Genomic DNA, 13,709 nt, shown 5'->3' with positions numbered 1-13,709 from the left:
TATATGTATATAGATTAAAAAAACTGATGTTGATTGCATATTGCTCTAAAATGCCAGGGACAGTACACATTCCCCCAAAATTGTTTAGTACAGGTGTCAGCACAGTGTATTACACAAAAATGTTTGCAGATTTAATTAATCAGGAGTTGATATGCCCTTATGGTGATTAATGCCCTTAAATGTGGATGATCACTGGTGTGTGTGCCTCATAACTGTAGGTGGACGGTGGTGTGTTTCCCCCCCCCCCCCCATAACATTTGTGGCCAGTTTGCCCCTCTATGGGTATTCTCTTCTGCCCCTTGCTGCTTTGTGTGCCCTCATTTTGGTTAGTAAGCCCCTCTTTTGTTGGTGATCGGTGGGAGCAGTGCTATGTACCACCGAGGAATCAGTAGGAAGGGCTTACACTTGTGATTGCTGTGATTCGTTCACAACGATCACAAGGCACAGATCCATATCATTTGGTGGAGGGGGGATTGTGGTGTGGGGTTGTTTTTAGGGGTTGGCCTTGGCCCCTTAGTTCCAGTGAAGGAAAAAAATCTGAAGATGTCAGCACACCAAGACATTTTAGACAATTTCATGCTCCCAACTTTGTGGGAACAGTTTGGGGATGGCTCCTTCCTATTCCAACATAACTGCGCACCAGGGCTCAAAGCAAGGTCTAAAAAGACATGGATGAGCGAGTTTGGGGTGGAGGAACTCGACTTGCCTTTAAAATTAGCACTTTTGATTTCGAACGTTCGAGTCCCATAGACTTCAATGGGGTTCTAAAGTTCGCGCAAACGTTTTTTCCGTTCGAAGGTTCTGATGCAAACCAAACCGGGGGGTGTTTGGCTCATCCCTAGTTACTATCTGCTTCTCTGATTAATGCTCTCCTTGCCTGGCTGATAAAGTAAAAAGTAATGTTTTGCATTATAACTCGTTTGATACCTGTTGAATTTGAGCTGTTTTATTCACCTCCAGCACTCCTGAATCGTTATTCTCACTGACTTCCTGGTTTGCGGTGCACATTCATTCTTGCTACATCACAGCCTAATGGGAACTACAGTTCCCATTAGGCTTAGCCTCCATGCCTGTGAGGGATAAGAGAGCATCTTCACGCAGGGCTGTAGTCATAGGGAGGGGGTGAGCACATTCTGCTTTCCACCATGCAAAACGGCTCAGATGCTGGTGGAAAGCAAGACGAGGAGAGACAGGAAATGGCATTTTCACACCTGGATTACTGTATTTTGGAGGTCAAAAGGAAAAACGAGGTAAGTGATATTTAAATGCTCTAGCTTACAGCAATCAATTGATATAATAAAAACTGAACCTTTAGTGTTCCTTTAAAGGCCCAGTGTCTGGCAGTAACTCAATGATAACAACGGTTAGTACTGGAAAAATAGATTTATTTAGTGAATCGTATGAAAGAAGCTATGATCATTAAAGATGTACTGAGGACCATTTCACAGCAGTACAAAAAGGAACAGAGAACAGACCAATTTCAAACAACTGGAAGTGAAATGAAAGATAAAACAAAACATCTTACTGTTAAAACACATCACATTACAAAAGTTGGCATTTGTGCATTGTATGTACTGTATCTCCCTGTCACAGACAATGAGGAGGCCGTGACGGACGTCTGACTTTTCCTGAGTAGTCAAATTGTCCAGCAAGTTCAGAGCACATTGCAAGCATATTAAAAAATTGTGGAAGAGAAAAAAAACACGTCAATTAAGCATTTAAAATACTTTTTTTTTCTGTGCATCTACCTGCAATTTGTTAAATTGGTGACAGGATCTCAGGGGCAGATGTAGTATTTTATGAGATAGTATAGAAATTAACATAGTAGACAATACTGCTTTTGGAAAATCTCTGTCTCAAGAAAAGAAAATCCTTTCTGGAGGACTGTAACGGGAAAAAAGTAGTAATACTCTGTAGTACAGGATGAAGTCTCATGACAGCCTGGGCTCATGACACTGGCAGGAAGATTGAGGACATCTAGTGGTGAATAAGCAGTACTGCAATGGATAGCTCTGGAATGAAGGTGAGTATTGAAACAAATTCTGTAATTTTATCTTTTAATGGGGTATTATTTATATAGATACATTCATGGTTATGACACTTATATTAGGTTAAAGGGGTTGTAAAGGAAAACGTTTTTTCACCTTAATGCATTCTATGCATTAAGTTGAAAAAACATCTGCAGATTAGAGGCCCCCCGAACCCCCCCTTTACTTACCTGACCCCTTGGAAGTCCCGCTTTGAACGCGCAGGCTTCTCGGCAGTCTTCCCGGCTCATTCATTGGTTGATTAAAAGCAGAGCAGCCATTGGCTTGCACTGCTGTCAATCACATCCAATGACGCAGCGTGCCGGGGGGCGGGGCAGAGTGATGCAGTCGGCGGCTATGGCCGCCGGCTGTACTACAGGAGCGCGCCCGCAAGAACTCAACACCGAGCTCGCATGAAGGTGATAAGTCCTTGCGGGGGGGGGGGGGGGGGGGAGAGCCGAGACAGCCGCCGAGAGACCCCAAAAGACCAGGTTCGGGGCAACTCTGTGCAAAACGAGTTGCACATTGGAGGTAATTAAACATGTTTGTTATTTAAAAACAAAAATATATATTTTTTTTAAACTTTAGTGATCCTTTAAGCTACCAAAAAGAAATAATGGAGTCACCGAAGTGGGTATACACGGGCACAGCTATGTAATATGAAGAACGGCTGAACAGGAGAGGTGGCTGCTGATGTCAGGTAGCCAGATTCAGAGAGAGTTACGCCGGCGTATCAGTAGATACGCCGTCGTAACTCTGAATCTGCGCCGTCCTAAATTTAAGTGTATTCTCAAATTGAGATACACCTAAATCTAGCTAAGATACGTCCGCCTGCGCCGTCGTATCTTAGCTGTATATTTAGACCGGCCGCTAGGGGCGTGTACGCTGAATTACGCCTAGAATGCGTAAATCAGCGAGATACGCCTATTCACGAACGTACGCTTGCCCATCGCAGTAAAGATACGCCGTTTACGTAAGGCGTTTTCAGGCCTAAACATATTCCACCAAAAAGATGGCGCAGCCAATGTTAGGTATGTACGTCTGAACCGCGTCGAATTTTAAAATTTTTACGTCGTTTGCATAAGTCGTCCGTGAATGGGGCTGGGCGTAATTTACGTACACGTTGAAACCAATAAGTCTTTGCGGCCTAATTTGGAGCATGCGCACTGGGATATATCCACAGACGGCGCATGCGGCGTTCGTAAAAAAAACGTCAATCACGTCGGGTCACGATTCATTAGCATAAAACACGCCCACCTCTTCACAATTTGAATTAGGCCGGCACATTTACGCTACGCCGCCATAACTTAGGACGCAAGTGCTTTGTGAATACAGCACTTGCCTCTCTAACTTACGGCGGCGTAGCGTATATGAGATACGCTATGCCTGCCTAACGTTAGGCAGGTCTACCTGAATCCAGCTAATGATCTCCAACTCGGCCACAGGAAGTTTTGTATTCATTAACAGAATACAAAAGCAGCCTATGAATGGATGAGTGCTGCTCAGCCCAATGCTATTTTGCTCCGAGTGTGAGACATGAAGATCTTATCTCACACCCAGACCTCAGCGCTGTGTGTTCTATGTAGCTTAGGATACATATACAGTTTATACAGCACACCCAGTGGGCGTACGTTAGAAAATAAAATAGTTAGTTTTGGGCCAGCTTGAACGTGAAAGTAAACCTGAACATCAACTTTAACTCAGTATTTTGGAGGGATGTCCACATACTTTTGGCTATGTAGGGTAACACAGGACTTTGTGAACCTTCATGATCTTCCCTCATTGTTAAACTGGATCCAAATTCATCCAGTTCTGAAGGAACCGGACAAATTTTGATCCATGTGTGGCTGTTTCCGCTCGATAGAAGTCTAATTATGGCCAGCCTTAATCATCACTCCCCTTCATCACAAAGGTTCTCCCCTTCATTCTGAATGTCCCTGCTGATATAGGTGTCCGATAGGTCAAATGTAGTTATCACAGGCAACAATACTTTATCCTTCAATGGGTTAAATGAATCCAATTACATGAACAATGGAGACTAGGGCAGGCCATATACTATCTGCATGATTCCCCAGCAACACAGATGGAATTCCCCCTGACGAGACATTGTCCCTGCAGGGAGAAGACAACGATTATTGCTAGCGGCTATACCAGCCAATAGCAAAAATTGCAAGCAAATCCAGCAGGCTGGTTGTACCCAAGTTGATCGATCCACTTGGCACATACAGTTTCAATATATGCATTTGAACCGTCTATAGCCGGCCTTAGGCAGCTCATACATTTAACCTGCTGATTTAACAAAAGAAGAAGAAGGACCCGATTCCCCCCATCCACATCCAATCCGTCCCACGAGCTATTGTGTTCTGACAGCGGGGAGCCTTCCCTGTCATCAGAATACACTGATCAGTGCTGCCAGCTATAGCCGGCATCACTGATCAGGAAAAACCCAACCTATCGACTTCTGCACAACCGGCCTGCCCATATCTGGATTGAAATTCTGCTAGTCTCTGCTGAACTTCGATCCATGCATGGCCGCCTTAAAAAAACGTTCTGTGGGTTATTACCATATTTCCTATGCAAGATATGTTAACATTAAAGGCAGAGGTTTGTGTATCATTGGCATACAGTATATCTGAATATCTATTGGTCTGTTTTAGAGAGAGAGAAAAATCTTATAAAAAGACACAATTAACAGATTTCTTTTCCAGTAAGTGGCTATATTATTCGGTATTGCAGTAAACATTGCTCGTTGTTCCCGACACGTAGTCGTGGCCCACGGTTATGTAAAAAGAAGTCTTTCACCCGGTGATATTACTTCCTTTTCCGCTTCTCCTCCTTACAGTATTTAGGATTGAAGAGCATGGTGACCAGGATCAGTACTGGGATCACCAGGTACGGAGCGTATATGGTCACCAGAGTAAGGCGCTCCTGCTGTGTTGGAGAATCCAGCTCTTTGGTTTTTGGAAAGTCACCAAAGAGAAGGTGTGCGAGGATGGCCAGTACTGTGGTGGCGACATGGGAGGAATAGACGATGGCAGGAACTCTGATCCACCGGCAACCACCTGAAATATGAGAGGAAATATTCACTCATACAACCTTTACAAGGTCAAAGGCCAATTATTATCTATGAGTAAACTAAAGAGATCAATGTACAAAGAACGATCACTAGTGTATATATATACACACTGTATGATCAAAGCAGAAAAACATACAAAATATGTTCCTGGTACTGTAGAAATAAGTACTGCAATCAATAAACACAGGATTACATTAGAAAGGTAGCAACCTCTTCAAAGACCCTGCGGCACTTCTAAAGCCGGCCCTAGACAGATCAAATTCTGATCCATCTATGGCAGGGGAGGGAAACCTGCGTCCACGGGCCGCTTGCGGCCCGCAAAATCATTTCATCCGCCCTGTGCCGCTGAGTGTGTGTCTGTGGAGCTGTCAGAAGGAGCCGATGTTTACCTTATAGTTCTGGCTCCTTCTGACTAGGAGTGCAACGGATCGTCACCGATCTGTGATCCGAATGGGTCACCCCGTTTGGATCGGCACACCCCGCGATCCACGGAGCGCTCCGGAGCCTCGGCCTAGGAAAGTCCCCGGTTTCGGCCTAGCTCCCGAGCGGGGGCCATCTTGGTACACCCGGCAGCGGCCCTCCACTCTGTTCACACCCACAGAGGAGGAGGAGCCTGCGCTCGAGGGAAACACACGCCGCTGTCTGAAGTCTGCACTACTGTGGGGGTTACTGTCTGAGGTCTGCACTACTGTGGGGGTTACTGTCTGAGGTCTGCACTACTGTGGGGGTTACTGTCTGAGGTCTGCACTACTGGGGGGGTTACAGTCTGAGGTCTGCACTACTGTGGGGGTTACTGTCTGAGGTCTGCACTACTGTGGGGGTTACTGTCTGAGGTCTGCACTACTGTGGGGGTTACTGTCTGAGGTCTGCACTACTGTGGGGGTTACTGTCTGAGGTCTGCACTACTGTGGGGGTTACTGTCTGAGGTCTGCACTACTGTGGGGGTTACAGTCTGAGGTCTGCACTACTGGGGGGGTTACAGTCTGAGGTCTGCACTACTGTGGGGGTTACTGTCTGAGGTCTGCACTACTGTGGGGGTTACTGTCTGAGGTCTGCACTACTGTGGGGGTTACAGTCTGAGGTCTGCACTACTGTGGGGGTTACTGTCTGAGGTCTGCACTACTGTGGGGGTTACAGTCTGAGGTCTGCACTACTGGGGGGGTTACTGTCTGAGGTCTGCACTACTGGGGGGGTTACTGTCTGAGGTCTGCACTACTGTTGTACGGCCCCCGAATGATGTTACAAAAATCCAAATGGCCCTTGGCAGAAAAAAGGTTCCCCACCCCTGATCTATGGGAAGGCTGGTTGTACTGAAGTTGATTTATCGATCAACTTCAGTACAACCAGCCAGTCAGGTTTTTTGTTTGATCACTTCCACCGGCTATAGCCACCAGCAGTGATCATTGTACTCTGACAGCCGACAAACCTTCCCGCTCTCAGAATACTATAGAACATAGGGAGGGATTCCTCCATCAGCAATGACTGTATTGATGGGGGAATCAGGCAATATTCTTTCCTTCAACCCGTGGCTGAAAGACAGAAAATTGTATCATGTATAGCCTGTCTTAGTCTTTATGGAAAAGTGGAGGGGGGATATATAACTACCTTTTTTTCTGAGATACCCCCTAGTGTTCAGCTTTTCAGATGTGTTTGACAGGTGGGGAGGAAAAAATATGTCGCCTCCTCAATGCCTGTTTTAACCCCATAAATGCTGCACCACCGAGAGGTTACAGCATGGCCCCATTCCCCATTATGATTTTTGCATGTAGGAGAGAAGTGCCAAAAGAGACCCGGTATGGAAGTGGTTAATGTCATTCATATAATCTTCATTATTTTACAAAAAAATGTATAATAAAATGACTGCTATACATGTGGCATCTGAAAACAATACCTACCTTTTAAAAAAGCATAGGCAGCCACAGGGAAAAAGGGAAGCTGCACGATGGCTTCACAATACACAAAGCTCATAAACCAGGGTGGAGGGTTCCTCATAAGATGATCCTTGAAGGTGGCCGTGTACCATCTCATCAAGTCCAGCAACTGCAGACAAACACAAAAGCATTACTTATTCTTCTGGAGTGAGGAAATATTTCATCTGCAGAGTCATGAGGATTCTAAGATTACAATACTGGGTGGGATTGTTCAGGTACTCAATACACAACATGTAAAAAACAGGAGAATTCATAAAAAGCTCCTCAGGACTCAAATATGCCACAAAAATCACCCTTCATGTGTAAGTACATAATAAACTTTCATATAATCAAAACCCAGATCCTATAGACCAGTTCTTTATATTGTCACCGTAAAGCTGTCAGGAACAGTTAAACCCAAACAAGGGAGGAAATTCTTACTCACCTGATCCTCCTCTCCGCCTGCAAACATCGCTCCCCCATGATCCAACAGTGGACTGTTCCTGATGTCCTTGCATCCAGAGCAGGTCTATGGAGCATGCTCAGGGCTCGCTAACGTCAGGAACATTCCACTGCTGGAGCACAGGGGTGCAGGAGCTGCAGGGACCTATCGTGTGCGGGGAGGATCAGGTAAGTATTTCACCGTTCCTATAGACCAGGGATATGCAATTAGTGGACCTCCAGCTGTTGCAGAACTACAAGTCCCATGAGGCATAGCAAGACTCAGAGGCAGAGGCATGATGGCACTTGTAGTTTTGCAACAGCTGGACGTCCGCTAATTGCATATCCCTGCTATAGACAAAAGAAATAAGAAATTAAAGCGGATGTCCTCTGAAAAATAATTATTAAAAGCCAGCAGCTACAAATACTGCAGCTGCTGACTTTTAATATTAGGACACTTACCTGTCCTGGAGTCCAGCGCCGTCCGCAGCAGAGGACGAGCGATCGCTCGTCACTCTGCTGCCCCCCCGCCATCCTCGGTGAGGGAACCAGGAAATTAAGCGCTCCGGCTTCATTGCCCGGTTCCCTACGGCGCATGCGCGAGTCGCGCTACGTCTGCCGATTGACTCCCGCTGTGTACTGGGAGCCGAGTGTTCCCAGAACACAACGGGAGGGGGGGGGCGGGAGGTGACGTCATGCCCGCAGTCTGCCCGAGACTGTGTGGCCGGAAGTGGGTGCAAATACCTGTCTTTAGACAGGTATCTGCACCCACCCTTCCCCCTAAAAGGTGTCAAATGTGACACCGGAGGGGGGAGGGTTCCGATCAGCGGGAGTTCCACTTTAGGGTGGAGCTCCGCTTTAACCCTTCCAGTGGGAGCACAGAAAACTTTTCTATGGAGTGCAGCTTTAAATGTGGCGGCTGCATTCGTTTTATTTTTTGGGGGCTTTTTTTACTTTATTTCTACATAATGATCTAGCCCAGTGTTTCTCAACTCCAGTCCTCAAGGTGTCCCAACCGGTCATGTTTTCAGGATTTCCATTATTTTTCACAGGTGATTTGATCAGTTTCACTGTCTTAGTAATTACCACAGCCGTTTCATCTGAGGGAAATTCTGGAAACATGACCTGTTGGGGCGCCTTGAGGACTGCAGTTAAGAAACCCTGATCTAGCCAGTAACATACTTCCTTTCTTAGGATGTCTGAACTCTGGATAGAGGAGCAACCGGACACCTTTGGACATCAGCATTTTCTAATTCTGGGGAAGTGGGTAGTAGATTTAGATAAAAAACCCCCAAAAAAAGCATAAAAAAAAAAAAGCAAAAAACGTGTGTGCAAAAATGCAGAAAGCAGATCAAAAGCAAACTGCCTTGGTGTAAACTTAGCCTTGGGGCCTATCCGGGGGTCAGGGATTTCTGGGCCAGATTCACAGAAGAGATACAAAGAAGTATCTCAGATACTCCGTCGTATCTCTCAGAGTATCTATGCGGCTGATTCATAGAATCAGTTACGCATAGTTAGCCCTAAGATCCGACAGGTGTAAGTGTCTTACACTGTCGGATCTTAGGATGCAGTACCTCGGCCGTCGCTGGGTGGAGTTTGCGTCGTATTCCAGCGTCGGGTATGCAAATGAGGTTTTACGGCGATCCACGACGGTTTTTCGCGGTTGTTACGTCGTTGCTAGTCTAGTTTCCCGTCGCAAAGTTAGTAGTCGTTTTAGCTGCCCTAACTTTACACAGCCCATGTTAAAGTATGGCCGTCGTTCCCGCGTCGAATTTCAAAAAAAAAAATTCTTGCGCAAGACGTCCGGGAATACGAAAGTACGCTACGCACGTCGCCATTCGAAGAAATGACGTCACTTCGTGCTAAGCACGGCGGGAATTTCAAAACTGAGCATGTGCAGTAGGTCCGGCGCGGGAGCGCGCCTAATTTAAATGGCATACGCCCCTTTGAATTAAGCGGCGTTTTCACGCAAGTGCTTGGTGAATCAGGCACTTGCGATGAAAACTTGCGGCGGTGTAACGTATATACGATACATTACGCCGCCGCGATTCTACGTGAATCTGGCCCTCTATTCTTGCACATAGGACAGCCCACTGAACAGACTGCCCTAAACACAACATGCGGGAACATAAGAAAGTCGCACCTATAGGTAAGAAGCAAGTCTTAAGCTGGCCCCATACAGATCAATGGCTCAGCAAGGATTGTCTGAATTTTAATCCATCTATAGCGATCGATCTAATGATTAACTCTGGAACAGGACTGTTGGTAAATGTTTGATCGGCTCATGCAGCCAACCAGCTGCAGCACTGATCAGCATATTCCGACAGCGGAGGAGTCCCATCGCCAGAACACAATAGTGCAGCTGGAAGGATTTCCCCATCCACCTCCATTAGGTCTTCCAGTTTTTTTTTTCGATCAGCCTGCTGGCTAATCAAAAAACTGATCAATGTAAGGCCAGCTTAGCGATCGCGACGGTTTGTTGCAGCCATGATTGTAAATCTAAAATGATCAACTGCAGCTCGGTTTCCCCCATATGATCTCTTGATCCGATCTCGATAGAAATAGGATTGCATTCATCAAAAAAAAAAAAAAAAAAATGCCAGTGCTGCTGCTCACCAATACAAAAGGATCGATTGAATCTGATCGAAATATAATCTAAGTCTAGGTTCACACATCCACGTTTTGTGCGGTCCGCGTTTGGACAGTCATGGCAGCCAATTCAAATGAATGGGCTGCTGTCCCTGTGTTAAAAAAAAAAAAAAAAAAAAAAAAGAAGAAGGAGGAGGGACATGCGCCTTTTCAAAAAGCAGCCGCAGGGAAATCGCATGATCTTGTTGACCATACAATTTCCCGAACCCGCAAACGTGCTGCGATGCCATTCAGAATGAACAGATGCGATTCCCGCAACTAGAACGCACAGTGCGGGCCAGTGTGAACCTTGCCTTAGTCGGTTGTTAGGGGGAGGGGCTTATGACCATTGTTTGTTGATTCAGTCATTCTGATGGAATCGCACATCGATTGGATAAAACATTTAAAGAGTACAGCCTTATAGTGACCACACCCCATTCAATTCTATCATCCAATCAAAATGATCGAATCTGCAAACAATGGAATGGACATCCTTCCATAGTAATCAATTTGCACTCTATTTCGATTGGATTCACTCACAATAGGCCGATTGTTCAGGGTGGAGGATTATTGATTGGCAGCACTGAGGTCCCTTTCACACAGGCTTTTCGATCAGGTCTGCCTGTCAGTATTTCAGGCGGATCTGATCGAAGCCTCCATTCACTCCTATGGGGCAGCGGATATCAGCGGTGACATGTCCACTGACACCTGCTGCTATCCAATCTGATCCTGTCCGTGAAATCCAGACGGATGGAGACCCTATTTTCCATCTGTCTGGAAGATGGGATCAGATGAAAACGGACAGGCGGTCCTTTCTCCATAAAGAACAGCGGGGCTCTGATAGGTCCGTCTCGGCACAGTGAGCGGAGACCTGTCATCTGCCTGCTCAGCGGATCGATTCCCTCGCTGAGTCCCCCGGGCAGACTGCCCATGTGAAATGGCCCTAACTTTATCCATGAACACAATCTCATTTCCATCAATCAGATCATTAGAGCATATGGTGGATACAGAGCTGTGATTGATGACTAGGCCCTCGTTCACACTGGTGCGATTCGTCAGGTCAAATCGGAGCCTATTGCTGGCAATAGGAGAGTGCCCAACCGGTCAATAGGAGAGTGCCCAACCGGTCAATAGGAGAGCGCCCAACCGGTCAATAGGAGAGTGCCCAACCGGTCAATAGGAGAGCGCCCAACCGGTCAATAGGAGAGCGCCCAACCGGTCAATAGGAGAGCGCCCAACCGGTCAATAGGAGAGCGCCCAACCGGTCAATAGGAGAGCGCCCAACCGGTCAATAGGAGAGTGCCCAACCAGTCAATAGGAGAGCGCCCAACCTGTCAATAGGAGAGCGCCCAACCGGTCAATAGGAGAGCGCCCAACTGGTCAATAGAGTGCCCAACCAGTCAATAAGAGAGTGCCCAACCAGTCAATAGGAGAGTGTCCAACCAGTCAATAGGAGAGTGCCCAACCTGTCAATAGGAGAGTGCCCAACCTGTCAATAGGAGAGCGCCCAACCGGTCAATAGGAGAGCGCCCAACCGGTCAATAGGAGAGCGCCCAACCGGTCAATAGGAGAGTGCCCAACCGGTCAATAGGAGAGTTTAGGGCTCGTTTACACCGCATGCAGTCAGGTGGGTTGGGGGTCTCAAACTGGCACCCCTCCAGCTCTTGCAAAACTACAAGTCCCGTGAGGCACTGCACAGCTGACAGCCAGGGGTGGACTGACAACTCATGGGGCCCCCGGGCAATAGGAGATTATGGGGCCCCCGGGCAATAGGAGATTATGGGGCCCCCGGGCAATAGGAGATTATGGGGCCCCCGGGCAATAGGAGATTATGGGGCCCCCCGGCAATAGGAGATTATGGGGCCCCCCGGCAATAGGAGATTATGGGACCACACATTGTACACACACACTGAAAAGGTACTGGAGAGGTGGGGCAGCTATAATCTTGGGATTTTTTTTTAAAACACAGATTTTTAGATACTGTCCCTGATTTTACTGAGGCTGGCAACCCTGATGGGGCCCCTTAGTGGCATGGGGCTCTGGGGCAGTGCCCAAATGGTCAGTCCGCCCCTGCTAACAGCTACAAGCATGACTCCCACAAGCAGAGGCATGATGACTTGTAGATTCGTAACAGCTGGAGGGCCACCAGTTTGAGACCTGGAAGGGCTCATTTACACCTCAATCTTCGCTCATTGTGCATTTCTGTATGTGGCGTATTTTCAGTGTTTTTTTTTGGAATATATTTTTCTTTTATTTCAATTTGTTTTCTTTACAAAGTTGCAATTTCAAGTGTTACTGGTTGGTTCTTACTGATGCAGAAAAATGTGACATACGATACTTTTTTTAAAGCACATGAAAGCATTGCAATGGTATAAATCAGACTCACTGGAATACATTCACTTTTCTTGCATATGCTTTTGTAATTTGTACTGCATTTTTTATGCATTTTAAAAAAAAAAACTCATGACTTAATCTGGTGTAAATGAGCCCCAAACGCAGTCTGAACACGTATGTAAGAATAATGTATTTCCATGAGTCCAACGTACATCCCTGCACCGCTTTCATCTGTGTATAAAAAGTAAAGTACAGCGCACGCCGCGCGCCGGAACGCACAAAAACATGAAAATGCAACTTAGTAAAGAAAGTAAATTAAAATAAAAAAAATATTTCCCAAATCTGCACTGTAAGGCCCCAGTCACACCCAGCGACCCCACATCCCTCCAACATTGTGCAACGTGTGTCTGGGTGCCATTCATTCTGCGCCAAACGCTAAAAGTTTGTTTTTTCTTAAATCGCCCAAAAATGATGCAGGAACACATGTAAGTGACATGGGAGCCCTATGTGTGAAATGTGAAGAGTATATACAATTGTGATCAGTAGGAAGACGTGTGTATTATATAAATATTGTGATCGGTGGGAAGACGTGTGTATATATATATATCTCGTGATCGGTAAGAAGACGTGTGTGTATATATATATAAATCTTGTAATCGGTGATAAGACGTGTTGATGGAGTGTGAATGAGCCCCGAACACACAATCATGTATGGAGAGACCCCGGAGAAGGTGGTCTCAGGATGGGGTGTTAGATGTGGATGGATCCCCCTGAATGGATTGGGCTGTGGCCTATAGATAGATCGATGGTAGAGGAAATCGATGACTTATCGCAGTGTGTATGTGATCACAATGACATGATAGTATTTCCAGCATATGGAGTACAGATAATGTGTTGGGGAGGGGGAGGGGATGCACTGACCTGCTGCGGGTACCAGGCGGACGGGAGGACGGCCTGCAGGTCTACGAGCAGAGTGATGGGGATGTGGGAGAAGAAGTAGAAGAAGAAGATCCATTCCAGCAAGCGGGTGACAGCAGCCATGTCTGCGGGAGAGCCGTGCAGTGACAGGGGGCGGGGAACAATCGCCACTCACACCAGACAGGACCCGCCTTCCCCGTCTCCAGAAACCAATCACACTCCGGGACGTCTCCGTGACACCCGGGGCCCGCCTCCTTCCCTGTGCCAGGTGTGTGATGTGACGTGTTAGAAGGGGGCGGGGACTGTTCCTCGGCGCTCTATGACCTCCTCCTTCTAATACAATGGGGGTAGATGTGCTGTAAGGATGGTGCCTTC

General features: G+C 46.8%; 1 protein-coding gene across 1 annotated transcript; it reads right to left on the bottom strand.

Annotated features, from left to right (window-relative positions):
- Nucleotides 1-4,723: 4,723 nt before the first annotated feature.
- TMEM97 (transmembrane protein 97) lies at nucleotides 4,724-13,502 on the bottom strand. The gene is made up of 3 exons (XM_040338432.1): nucleotides 13,338-13,502; nucleotides 6,999-7,143; nucleotides 4,724-5,089 (listed from the first exon to the last, which is right to left on the bottom strand). Exons 1-3 carry the CDS (start codon nucleotides 13,455-13,457, stop codon nucleotides 4,839-4,841), a joined length of 516 nt encoding a protein of 171 aa, XP_040194366.1. The 5' UTR covers nucleotides 13,458-13,502; the 3' UTR covers nucleotides 4,724-4,838.
- Between the last annotated feature and the right edge of the window lie 207 nt (nucleotides 13,503-13,709).

Source organism: Rana temporaria, chromosome 2 (genome assembly GCF_905171775.1).
Source record: "Rana temporaria chromosome 2, aRanTem1.1, whole genome shotgun sequence".
Lineage (NCBI taxonomy): Eukaryota > Metazoa > Chordata > Amphibia > Anura > Ranidae > Rana > Rana temporaria.
Note: the sequence above shows the minus strand (reverse complement) of the source record. Positions and strands in the feature narration are given on the sequence as shown.

Coding starts and splice junctions, on each gene's coding strand:
- TMEM97 (XM_040338432.1), bottom strand. CDS start 13,457: ATGGCTGCTGTCACCCGCTTGCTGGAATGGATCTTCTTCTTCTACTTC. Junction 7,144..13,337: donor CCGCCTGGTACCCGCAGCAG/GTCAGTGCATCC, acceptor GTTTGTCTGCAG/TTGCTGGACTTGATGAGATG. Junction 5,090..6,998: donor TGCCTATGCTTTTTTAAAAG/GTAGGTATTGTT, acceptor CTCATATTTCAG/GTGGTTGCCGGTGGATCAGA.